The sequence below is a fragment of the Apodemus sylvaticus genome, chromosome 12 (assembly GCF_947179515.1).
Source record: "Apodemus sylvaticus chromosome 12, mApoSyl1.1, whole genome shotgun sequence".
Classification (NCBI taxonomy): Eukaryota; Metazoa; Chordata; class Mammalia; order Rodentia; family Muridae; genus Apodemus; species Apodemus sylvaticus.
Window position 1 is genome coordinate 68,396,949 of NC_067483.1, and position 13,502 is coordinate 68,410,450.

At 42.6% G+C, this 13,502-nt stretch overlaps 1 protein-coding gene across 3 annotated transcripts in view; it reads right to left on the reverse strand.

The window, feature by feature from the left end:
- The window catches only part of Dars2 (aspartyl-tRNA synthetase 2, mitochondrial), a 29,731-nt gene that overhangs the window by 796 nt on the left and 15,433 nt on the right, over positions 1–13,502 (reverse strand). For 2 of the 3 annotated variants that reach the window (XM_052201316.1, XM_052201314.1), the window contains 7 exons: positions 12,110–12,289; positions 9,348–9,455; positions 8,100–8,162; positions 5,119–5,271; positions 3,546–3,764; positions 3,084–3,194; positions 1,229–1,304 (listed from right to left, as the gene is read on the reverse strand). In XM_052201316.1, the coding sequence (XP_052057276.1) occupies positions 1,229–1,304; positions 3,084–3,194; positions 3,546–3,764; positions 5,119–5,271; positions 8,100–8,162; positions 9,348–9,455; positions 12,110–12,289 (910 nt within the window). The remainder of the gene's footprint in view (positions 1–1,228; positions 1,305–3,083; positions 3,195–3,545; positions 3,765–5,118; positions 5,272–8,099; positions 8,163–9,347; positions 9,456–12,109; positions 12,290–13,502) is intronic. The other variant, XM_052201315.1, reaches the window with a different exon arrangement.

Sequence of the window (13,502 nt, forward strand, 5' to 3'; positions counted from 1 at the left end):
CACAAGTGCTCTTCCACTGAGCTACATCCTTAGGCCTATAGAGAACTTACATTAATTTTTGTTTGTTGGTTTTATTTTTGAGGTAGGATTTCATGTAATTTAGGCTGGTCTGGAACTCTTACAGACATTTCTATCATTTTTATTGTGTGTGTCTGTGCAGGTTTCCATACAAGCTCCCCCAGCCCTAGAATTATTACAACTGTGAGCTGCTTGATATGGGTGTTTGAATTTAAATTCAGTTCATATCTGATGCACATAAGAAATGACTGTGGTCAGGTCTAACAGGGTCCCAGTGGGGAAGTGGACACAGCTCCCACCCCTAACCAAGAAGCTATCTGCAACTGATACTCACTTGCAGAGGGAAAATTTGTTTCCTCTAATTGAGTCTCTGGATATATTAACCACACTTAATGGTAGGCCCCAGGCCCAGCAGTAGATGGCAAATGCAATAGGAACCCAATGGTAATTTTGTAAGCTTTGGCTTTGTTTGGGCAGCCTTTGTCTTGCCGGTCTTCTGCTTGTATATTATGGTTTCTGAGTTTGTGTTTGTGTGTGTGTGCACTTACAGATTTTTCTGTTTGTCCATTCCTTCTAAGAAAAGGAAGGAAGGAAGGAAGGAAGGAAGGAAGGAAGGAAGGAAGGAAGGAAGGAAGGAAGGAAGGGTGTGAAAGTGGGTAGTAGGAAGGTTCTGGCAGGAGTTGGAAGAAAAGCTGATCAGAATAAATTGTATGATTTTTTTCCTATTTTTGAAAATATTTAAAAAATAATTTAATATTTTATGTGCATTAGTTTTTGCCTGATTATATATCTGTGTGAGGGTGTCAAATACTGTGGAACTAGAGTTATCAATAATTATAAACTGCCACGTGGATATTGGGAATTGAGCCTGAGTTTTCTGGAAAAACAGTCAGTGCTCTTAACTGCTGAGCCATATCTTTGGCCCCTAAATGTTTTTTTTTTCCTCCAATTTAAAAAGCAGCATCAACACCACCACCATTCAAGTTCTGGGCAGGAGTAACAGGCACTTTTGTTGTTGTTTTGGTCTTAATGGTGGGGCTGGTGTAGATCTCACTGTAGTCTTGGCTGACCTAGGAGAATTTGCTACGTTGATCAGGCTAGCCTTGGAGGCACAGAAATCTGCCTGCTTCTGCCTTCCTTCCCCTTAAACTGAATTTGAGACCCAGTGCCACGGGATGGGATTTAGTGCACAAAAAGACAGATTGTTTACCTAAGGCAATTCCTCCATGTGGGGGTGCCCCATGGTCTAAAGCCTGAAGCAGATGGGAAAGCAGTTTCACATCTTCCTGAAATGCAAAGCACATTTTATTTGTTTAAATAGAAACTGAAAGTCTTCTGTAAAGTGAAGTCCAGGTTAGAAATGACAGGACCTAACCAGTGACAATGCATGGGGAGATGCTCTATAAAAAGAGGGCTGACGTCCAATGGAATAAGATGAGTCCTCCCCCGTACTCCAGCCCCCTGGAGAAGTCAGGAGGCTGAGTACCAGCCCAGCCTAAGTTATAAAGCAATGATACAAAAGCCAAACACACGCTAAGGCCTCTTAATATTCTTCCTCTTAATATTCACTGGAAATGACATTTTAGAAGTTTAGTCTCAAGAGCCAACCTTCAGTTTCTGCACTAGAGGAGACAGGGTTTTGGTACTGACTCAAATCCACAGCCCTACCTACCTCAGCCTCTTGGAGGTGAGATTTCAGGTTCGTAACACCATGTCTGGCTCTGGGCTTCGTGACTTGGGCATCTACCTGCTGCCTCAAGTTTCTCATCTTTAAAATGAGAATAATGAGTATCTACTTACAAAAATTATTGTGAAGGTTAAATAATATGCCAGTGTTTCTGTGGATATGGAGTTTTTTGTTTTTTGTTTTTGTTTTTTGAGTCAGGGTCTTGCTATGTAGCCTCAGGATGGCCTGGAACTCAAGGCAATTCTCATAGCTCAACTTTTTTTTTTTTTTAAATTTTATGTATGTGAGTACACTGTCACTTTCTTCAGATACACCAAAAGAGGATACTGGATTCCAGTATAGATGGTTGTGAGACACCATGTGGTTGTTGGCAATTGAATTCAGGACCTCTGGAAGAGCAGTTAATGCTCTTAACCGCTCAGCCATCTCTCCAGCCCACATCTCAGCTTTCTAACGTTGGAATTGTAAGCACGAGTCACCACATTTGGCTGTCCCGCATACAGTCCCTGCACAGGTGAGTCACCACATTTGGCTGTCCCGCATACAGTCCCCGCACAGGTGAGTCACCACATTTGGCTGTCCCGCATACAGTCCCCGCACAGGTGAGTCACCACATTTGGCTGTCCCGCATACAGTCCCCGGCACAGGTGAGTCACCACATTTGGCTGTCCCGCATACAGTCCCCGGCACAGGTGAGTCACCACATTTGGCTGTCCCGCATACAGTCCCCGCACAGGTGAGTCACCACATTTGGCTGTCCCGCATACAGTCCCCGCACAGGTGAGTCACCACATTTGGCTGTCCCGCATACAGTCCCCGCACAGGTGAGTCACCACATTTGGCTGTCCCGCATACAGTCCCCGCACAGGTGAGTCACCACATTTGGCTGTCCCGCATACAGTCCCCGGCACAGGTGAGTCACCACATTTGGCTGTCCCGCATACAGTCCCTGCACAGGTGAGTCACCACATTTGGCTGTCCTGCATACAGTCCCCACACAGGTGAGTCACCACATTTGGCGTCCCGGATACAGTCCCCGCACAGGTGAGCACTGACGAGTAACTTATCATTGCTCTTCCTAGTGCTCCATAAAACATGAAGGGAGGCTGACATTTTGTATCTAGTAAACTCTCCATTTTTATTTATTTATTTATTTATTTTTGGATTTGGTTTTATCGAGGCAGGGTTTCTCTGTATAGCCTTGGCTGTCCTGGAACTCACTCTGTAGACCAGGTTGGCCTCGAACTCAGAAATCCGCCTGCCTCTGCCTCCCAGAGTGCTGGGATCACAGGCCACCACTGCCTGGCTCTCCATTTAAAATAAATGTTTCATAAAACAAAGATGTGAGTAAAAGGGGAAGGTTAGAAAGTATCCATACCTTCAGCAATGTTTCCAGGATGTACCTCTGGAGCTGTGCATCATGGATTCGGACAGAACCACCTCCTATCTCATTGCCATTTAAAACCAGGTCATAGTGTTGGCCACGAACCTGCAAGATCACAGAACTTTTATGCTACAGAAAATTCCTGGCTTTCAATTCTATAGTATCAAGACACTGTACTTAAGGCAAACACATTTATTAATGGTAGGCTCCATTTTTATCTTTGGTTCTCCGGAATAAATCTGGAAGTTCTTTTGTTTATTTGTTTGTTTTTGAGACAGGGTTTCTCTGTGTAGCCCTGGCTGTTCTGGAACTCACCAGGCTGGTCTCAAACTCAGAAATCAGCCTGCCTCTGCCTCCAAAGTGCTGGGATTAAAGGCCTGCACCACCTCTGCCCAGCCTGGAAGTTCTTAGTATCTATTTAGATACTTCCTTTTATTGGGAAGAATAGGTCAGTACCTTTTCTGGCTCTGTATAGAGGAGGTGCATGTCACTGGAGTGAGGAGCAGTAAATGGGTGGTGGGCTGACTCCAGCTCTGTGGGCCGCTCCTCCTTGGCAAGGAAGAGTGGGAAGTCGACCACCCACAGGAAAGAGAACACTGCTGGGTCTCGGAGAACCACTCCTCTCAGCTCCAAAAGGTCTGCACACTCCAGCCGTAACTTTCCCAACAGAGAGCACTGCAAACAAAGGACACAAAAGTTAAGCTAGCTTCTTGTCAGTGTGAGCATCAGATGACACAAACTAAATGCTGAAGACTGGCCAATAAGTAGATAAGATACTACTATGCATGACCGTCAGCCTGGGCTGCCCGAGTACCTCAGACCCCAGTGACCAGGAAAACATCTTCAGAGCCTTACACACCAAGCTTGGAGCCTGCTTGTCTACTTACTAATTTCTCTACATCCCATCAAAAGTACATGAGGATAAAATACCTACTTCAATACCTATTTACTCACTAATTTATTTTCCTGAAGCAAGGTTTCTCTGTGTAGCCCTGGCTGTCCTGGAACTTGCTCTGTAGACGAGACTGGCCTTGATGAACTCTGATCTGCCTGCCTCTGCCTCCCAAGTGCTGGGATTAAAGGCTTGTGCCAACACACCTGGTTCATTATTTATTGAGATGAGGTATTGCTTCATTACCGGGGTTGTTCTTGAACTACTGAACTCAATCCTGCCTCAGAAATCCGCCTGCCTCTGCCTCCCAAGTGCTGGGCGTGCGCCACCACACCCGGCTTCAATAAGAAGTTTTAAAATGTTCATTTTGTGTGTGTGAGGAAATGGGAGCATTGGGGAGAGAGACAGAGACCGAGAGAGGAGAGAACTCTTGGAAGTCAGCTCCTTCTTGTCCCGTGGGTTCCATTAGCCTTGACAGCAAGTGCCTATAGCTGCTAAATCACCTCACCCTCACAGATAGGGTTCCTAGGGCTGTGACGAAACATCATGACCAAAATGCAAGGTGGGGAGGAAAAGGTTTAATTTGGTTTACATTCCATATACTGTTTTTTTTTTATTTTTATTCAATATATTTTTTATTTACATTTCAAATAATTTCCCCTTTTCTAGCCCCCCACTCCCTGAAAGTCCCGAAAGCCCCCTTCCCTCCCCCTGTCCTCCCACCCACACCTTCCCACTTCCCCGTTCTGGTTTTGCCAATTACTGCTTCACTGAGTCTTTCCAGAACAGGGGACATTCCATATACTGTTATCATCGAGTGAAGTCATGACAGGAACCCTTAGGGCAGGAACCCAAGGCTCTAGTCTGCTTTGCTTGGTTTGGCTTTATTGGGACAGGGTCTCACTATGCAGTATAGGCTGGTCTCAAACCTGAGGTCCCCTGCGTTCCATACCACTGTGCACAAAATGACTCTAGTTTTTGTAAGGTGCATTATAAAGTACTAAAAGACATTTACACAATGACTTATTCAGAGCAGCCCTGCTTTACGAAGCTAACAATCCATTTTAAATATATAAATGAACATGGCGAAGAAGGAGCCTTCATCACAGGCCCACGCACTTGCTCAGTTTTACTTACTGCTTTCTCATGATCCCCAGCAGTCAGAAGCACCATGTCTTCTTCTTGTATCTCCATTAGTCTGGTTAATTCCAGTCTTTCCTCCTCCATTATGAATTTAGCAAATGGTGAACTCCAGTTCTTCTTAGCATTCAGGAATATAGGTAGGACTTCCTAAATAAAAAAAAAAATCTTACTGATTTTTTTTTTCAAAAATGAGATGGATTTGTTTTCTTCACAGTACAAAGATTTCTTGTTCCAAGGAGAAGATAACTTACATGACTGTCTTAGATAGGGTTCCTATTGCTGTGACGAAACATCAGGACCAAAATGCAAGTTGGGGAGGAAAAGGTTTAATTTGGCTTACATTCCATATACTGTTATCATCGAATGAAGTCACAACAGGAACCCTTAGGGCAGGAACCTGGAGGCAGGGGCTGAAGTAGAAGCCAGGGAGGGGTATTGTTTACTGGCTTGCTCCGCCTGCTTTCTTGTAGAAAGGAAGACTACTAGACCAGAAGTAGCCCACTTGTAATGTGCTGGGCCCTCCCTCACTGATCATTAATTGAGAAAATATCTTAAAGCTGGATCTCAAGGAGGCATTTCTTCAACTGAGGCTACTTCTTCTCAGATGACTACAGCTTGTGTCAAGTTGACATAAAAGCAGGCACTTCAATGATACTATCTCTTTTTCATTACAAATCTTTTCAAGGTGATACAAAATACAAAATTTTAAAGTTAGTCCTGAGGTGTAGGTCTGTAAACCCAACTACTCAAAAGACTACAACAGGAGGACAGGAGATTTGTAGTGCCCTGAGCTACAGAGTGAGTTCAAGGCCAGCCCATAGAACATAGTGAGGCCCTGTCTAAAAAGAGGAAAAATAAAAGAAGGGCAGAGGATATAACTGATCAGTGGTTGGGCACTTGCCTACTTGAGGGAGGCCCTAGAAATGTCTGTGACCTTTTCTTTGTTTTTACTTCTGGCAGACTGCAAGTGAACAGAATAAGATGACTGACATGAGGCCAGCGAGCTGGCTCCAGAGTAAAGGTTTGTAGCCTCCCTTTGCATGCATCCCCATCTCACACACACACACACACACACACACACACGCACGCTAATAATAAGTAAACATGTTTTTTAAAATGTAATAATGTGCTTTAGCTTTCTGAACACTGGGTATAGATGTGTGCCACTATGCCCAGTCTGAAAGAATATTTCTATAGAGAAAAATAGAAAGAAAAGATGGTTCTTTAATATAACTTTATGAATAATTTTTTCAGTCTTTTATTTTCTAAAAATTTGCCTTGACTCATTTTGAAAATTCCTTCTCTCTTTCTTTCCACCCTGTACTGGTGATCAAACCGAGGGCCTTGTACTGCTCAGCAAGCATGAGCACCACCCCGTCAGTCTCGGTCTCTATAGGTTGAAACAGAGGACACCATTCATCCCAGCACTTGGGAGGCAGAGGCAGGCAGGTCTCTGAGTTCAAGTCCAGCCTGGTCTATAGAGAAGTTCCAGGACAGCCAGGGCTACACAGAGAAACCCTGTCTTGAAAATCAATTGAAAAAAATTAAAAAGGTAAGACAGGGTCTCCCTGTGAAAGTCCTGCCTCAGCATCCTGCCCCTGTGCTTCCTTCATATTGAAATATCTTCGGACTGGTGAGATGGCTCAGCTGGTAAGAACAGTGACTGGTCTTCCAAAGGTCCTGAGTTCAAATCCCAGCAACCACATGGTGGCTCACAGCCATCTATAATGAGATATGACTTCCTCTTCTGGAGTGTCTGAAGACAGCTACAGTGTCCTTCATATAATAAATAAATAAATCTTTAAAAAAAAAAAGAAATATCTTCATCTCTCCGAGCCTGAGCTGAGGCACGTGAGGCAAGTCCCATTTAAAAAGGAATTGCGAGCTGGATGTTATGGTGCATCCTATAACTGTTCAAGATGAAGGCTTGGCAGTCAGGAGCTCAAGGAAGCCTTGACTACTGAGACCCTGCCTTAAAAAAGCAATATAACAAACAAAAATTGAAAAGGAACTTAAATATTAATTTCTTTGTACCATAAACTTAAGCATCCCTGCCTGTTCCTGTTATAAATGACATTGTGATGAGCATAGTGTCCTTATATTAGGACACTTCATCTAAAGCATATCACAGAAAATGCTGACACTAAGAGCAAGACTCTTGGCTTTATTTTCTGGTTTTTATTTTGTAAGACAGACTCTCAGCAATCCAAGCTGCCCTTGAAGCCCAGATCCTCCTACCTCCATGTAAGTGTTGGCAGTACAGGAGTGCGCCATCATGCCTGGCTGCCATGATTCTGGGAAAATGGCCAAGGCAATTTACATGTTCAGGGACATTAAGAATTCCCAGATCCTTTTCCTCATTTTAGTGATATCATCCTCTAAGACCAGAGCCAAAAATGTGTTGGTCAAAGGTGTACTCACAGTTGTAAACCAGACACCGGATGAAGAACCAACCAGTAAGACCTTTTCACCCTTGACATGCCACTGCCAAACCTTGACCACCAAGAAACAAATTCATTTATCTAACTTAAAACTGGAATAAAATTCTTTGGTTCATGTAAAAACAGTATGGTTGAACTTGCAGTAGGAAAGTAAATTTAACTGTCTAAATTGAAGTCTTTCAGTAAAAATAGATGAACAGAAAACTATGATCTGAAATACTGCCTCTTCCATCTAAGAGCTCACCAGTTAAGGGCAGTTCCCATCATCCTCCATGGCGGCTCACAACTGCCTGTGACTCCAGTTCCCGTGGATCCAATGCCTCTCTGGATCCAAGGGTACCAGGCATGCACTAGATACATACATACATACATACATACATACATACATACATACATACATATACATACATACATACAGGCAGGCAAAACACTCACACACAGAACATAAAAATAAATCTAAAAAAGCTAAAACCAAACCAAAACTAGAGTCCCCGCAATTGATGGTAGACTACAGAAGACAACCCTGCTCCTTACCTGACTGAAATGGTGAGCTGCAGACTTTCTAATGTACTCGATGTCTTCCTTCCTTAAGTACTTCTGATGAGAGAAAAGTCAACCCATTGCTATGGCGCCCAGCCTTGTGAACAGGTTCACCATGTCAAGTAAGATATAAACATATTTGTGCTTTTTCAGTGAAGAGCAGCATTTAATAAAAATGTGAATTCTTCTTCACATAATGAGACGTGTTCTAAGGCAATGCTGTAGCTTGTGCTGGACCACTGCTTCCCAATTCCAGCTTCCCTGTGGCCTGCCATGACACTCACCAGATGACCGTCATGCAAGGCACAGGGTACAAAGGTGGGTGGGCTCTACTCTCAGATCAAGAGGGTCCAAGAGCTTGATTACTGCAGGTTTCTTTGAATATATGTTTTCTAAATTTCTTGAACTATTGATTGATTTCCTTACTTATTTAGAGACCGGGTCATACTACTTGCTCAGGCTTACCTGCAGCTGATTCTGTGGACATCAAATTCACAGTGAGCTGCCTCCCTTTAACCCTGATTAAAGGCATGTGGCACCACACCCAACAGGACTGAGATTTTAATCTCTATGACAAATGTATCCCGCTGCTTATGTATCCAAATGGGTGTGGCCTTCCTTAGGTAGTCTTTCTTTTTTTATTATAAATTTTAAGTTAACAAGTATGTTTACTCAGCAAGAATGATACATTTTAGAATTATAACATAGTGGGGGGGGGGGAAGCAAATTATTTACTGTTTTCAAATTCCTGGCATCTCTTTCAAAATGGTAATTTTAGGACTAGGTTGTTGTCCTAAACAGTTATAAGCACCTGGGAGGTTAAGGCAGGAGGCCTGTAAATTCAAGGTCAGTCTGGGCTACATGAGATTCTGTCTAATTAATAGAAATAAATTGAAAAACCACAGTATTTTATCATTATTCATATAATAATTTTAGAGACACTATTAAGACTTTATACCAAAACCACTGTTTGTTTGTTTGTTTGTTTGTTTTGGAGACAGTGTCTCACTATGTAACTCTGACTGGGCTAGAACTCACCTTGTAAACCAGACTGGTCCTGAATCCATACAGATTCACCTGCCTCTGCCTCTCAGTGCTATGATCATAGGCATGTCTCACATGCCTGCCTGCCTGAAACAGACTGATATATTATCCTTTCTCAAGTGTTCATGTGCCAGGATTAAATATATTTTCTTCCAAAATACACATTCTAGAAATGACACAGAATTGTGCCTCACTTACTGCTCCTTGAGGAACACACATTGCTTTGACAGTTCCTTGGGGCTTAGCCAGTGCATCCCGAAGGAATCTCATCTCTGTGTTTCTGAACACATCACTGGTATCCACAATCTAGAAAATGGAAAACAAAAAGGAATGACTAAACAAAGTCATTTTCACTTCAAAACATTTTACAAATAAGACTATCTTTTTGCTTCTTTATACTTTTCATGTATATGTGGTGTTGTATTATGGTTGCATTTGTGTACACATAGGCACATGCATGGGTGCACATGCATACATGTACATACAGAGTCTGAGGTTGATGTCAGGGATCATGCTCCAATGCTCTCCCACTGTGTCTATTGAGACAGGGTCTCTCAATCAAACGCAGAGCTCTTGATACAGCTGATCTTGCTAGGCCACTTGTTCTGTCTCATGATTACCCAGCACGTGCATGGACTCTGGGGACCTGAACTCAGGTCCTTATGTTTGTGTGGCAAACACTTACCCACTGAGTCCTTTCTCTATTCCACAGGTAAGCTTTTTACAATTTTATATACTTATTATTGTGAGAGGGCTGTATGCTTGTGGTGTGTGTAGATGTGAGTGAAATAATGCTTTGTGAAGGTCAGGGGACAAGTTGTAAAGTGAGTTCTCTCCTTACATCTTTACATGGGTTCCAGGAACTGAACTCAGATCATCACAGAAGTAGAGGAAAAAGTGTGTGTGTGTGTGTGTGTGTGTCTGTGTTGTGGGGTAGGAGTGTGCGAGTGTGCGGAGACCAGAGGACAACTTGAGGGAGTTAGTTTTCTCATTCTACCTTGTGGAACCTTGGGATCAAAGTCAGGTCATCAGGTTTGCCAGTAATCACCTCTTATCTCCTCAGCCATGTTGCCAGCCCAGAAAAAGGAAACAACTAGGGCTGGAGAAGTGGTTCAGTGGGTTAAAGTGCTTGCTATGCAAGCATGATGACCTGAGTTCAAATCTCCAGCACCCATGTAATGCTGTAAACCGACCTTAGGGAGCCAGAGACAGTGGATCTTCGGAGCTTGCTTCAAAAAGAGAAAAGAACTACATCTTAGTAAGTTATCTTTTAAAAAAATGTATTCATAGAGGATTACTGCCAGTTCAGCATTGGCCTAAGATACTGCTATGGTAGACCCAGGACTGACACTAAGCAGTCTCAGCCAATAGTCTGTATTATAAATAAGCAAATGAGGAATGGTTATATATAAGAAGAATGTATTTATGGTAATGGTAATAACAGTGGCACACACCTTTAATCCCAGCACTCAGGAGGTAGGGGCAGGTGGTCTCTGAGTTTGAGTTCTATAGAGTGAGTTCCAGCAGAGCCAGGGCTACACAGAGAAAAACCAAAAACCAAAAACCCATAACCTTGAAAAACCAAAAACCAAAAGCTGAATGAAAACAAAAGGAATGTAGTTATGATCTGGTGTGGATAGGTTTTCTTTCTAAGAACTGAGCGAGGGATGGTAGTTCCTGCCACTATTCTCAGTACCTGGCAGGCAAATCCAGGAGAATCACTGGGTTACAGACCCCCCCCCCCCCACCCACCCAGAGTAGAACCGTGATTTAAAACAAAAACAGAGTAATTACTCTGCACAGACAAGGCAGAGTTCAGTGTAAAGACTGTAGTAAGAAATGAGATTCAGAAATGGCAGCAGCATTACAGAGATCAAGGGATGCTTCTCTATAAGGACAAGTAATGGAGACTTGGCAATAAAACTCCACATAAAAATTCAACTCTTGCTATTTCAGACACTGATAATCTGAATGTGTTCATGTATCTAAGCCTTTTTACAGACCAAGGACAATTGGTAACTCAATCATTTCCCTTCCAAGAGCCATACTGACATAGGAAAACTGAAAATGAAAATTAGATTTATTTTTTCTTTCAAATAACTATTCATGTCCATAAAATCAGTAACTGGTAAGTACTATAGTAAAACATTGGAGTAAAATTCTTGTTCTTTCTTATCTTCCTTCCTTCCTTCCTTCCTTCCTTCCTTCCTTCCTTCCTTCCTTCCTTCCTTCCTTCCTTGTCTGTCTGTCTTGTGTGTGTGTGTGTGTGTGTGTGTGTGTGTTCAGAAGGCAGCTTTCAGGAGTCAGTTTTCTCTCTCCATCCTGTGGGTTCTGGGGAGTAAATGTTAGAATTGACATTAACAAGTGTCTTAATTTTACTCTTTTTTTGTTTTGATTTTGTTTTTGTTTCTAGAGACACGATTTCTCTGTACAGCCGTGGCTGTCCTGGAACTCAATCTGTAGCCCAGGCTGGCCTTGAACTCAGAAATCCACTGCCTCTGCCTCCCAAGTCCTGGGACTAAAGGCGTGCACTATTACGGTTCGATGCCTTAATCTAGCTTTGAGTATGACAGCACAAACTTGTAACCCTATCACCTGTGAGGCTGAGGCACAAGGATCTCAAGTTTGAAGCTGGCAGCTTTAGCTGCACAGCAAGTTTAAGGGACCTCCATCTTAAAACACACACACACACACACACACACACACACACACACACACACACCTGTCTTTTAGAAGTGGAACTTGAAAGAATAGTAGTGCAGTGCTAACACCACTACCACCACCACCACCACCACCATCATTATCATCATTTGTTGCACTTTGGAAACAACTTAGGTAACAAGATAAAGGAACACTGAAAATATTATCCAACCAGTATGTAACACGAGTAAATTTCTTCAAAATGTTTGAAAAGATGGCTGAACTATCTGGGAGCGGTCCTGAGAACAAGAAAAAAGTACCTTCATCCCAAAGCGAGTATCTGGCTTATCAGTTCCATAGGTGGCCAATGCCTCAGCAAAAGTCATGGAAGGAAAAGGAATCAGTAGAGGGTCTTTATCATCAGGCCAGGAATACTGCAGCAAACCCTCAACTAAACGCTGAATGCCAGTCTGGTCTACAAAGGACATCTCTATGTCAATCTGAAACCAAAACAACATGGAAATTAATATGAACAGTCACAATACATATTTCTTGGCTTTTAGTTCATATAAATAACTCTGCCCAGAAACAATACATGGCTAAGGATATAAATATTATTATACTTAGCTTTTATGCCAATGACTGCTATTGCCTGACAAACACCAAAATATTTATGCTAAAACTACCTGGTGGCCAAAGGCTCAGAGAAGTAAGTGAATTGCTTGCATTCTGCATCAGTAAGTAGTTGGGCTACATCTAATCCTGGTCTTTATGATTCCAAACTTGTGATTTCTCCATTTAATCATATTGATTAATGCTACCTTAACAAAGCCAATAAATTAAAAACAAATAAGGGTATGGATAAATAAATATATTAAATATCAGTATACAGACTTATTTTTCTTTAAAGTTAGCATTGTCCTTTTTAAAAAATATTTTATATGTATGAGTGTTTTGCCTGCATGCACACATACACAGTCGGTGCTCATGAAGGCCACAAGAGGGTGTCTGGTGCCCTGGGACTGAAGTTACAGCTGGTTCTGAGCTGCAACATGGGTGATAGGAGCTGGCCCCAGGGCCCTTGGAAAACCAGCCAGTGCTCTTAACTGCTAAGCCATCTCTTCAGCCCCCACTCTGGCTGTTTCTGGAGTAATGCTTCTTCTATTAACTTTATTTTTATTGTTTTTATTTGTTTGTTTGATTTTTGAGACAATGTTTCTCTGTGTAGCCCAGGCTCTCCTGGAACTTGCTTTGTAGACCAGGTGACCTTAAACTCTGATATCCACCTGCCTCTGCCTTCTGAGTTGGGAGTAAAGACATGCACTACCACACACAGCTTTAACTTTATTTTTTATTTGTTCTTCTGTTTATGTATGTATACTGTGGGTGTGGGTATGTATACAGGGGACCTGGGTTCAGTCTCCACAACTGACATGGCAGACAGCCACCTGAAACTCCAGTTCTTCTGAGTTTCCATGAGCACCAGGCATGCACATACAGGCAAAATATCCATACACATGTAATAAAATCTTGCCGGGCATGGTGGGGCATCCTTTAATGTTAGTTAGCACTCAGGAGACAGAGGCAGGCAGATCTCGATGAGTATGAGGCCAGCCTGGTCAACTTAGGGAGTTTAAAGCCAGCCAAGGCTACATAGAAAGACCCAGACCTTGACTCAATTGCCCCTGCAAAAAAAAAAAAAAAAAAGTAAAA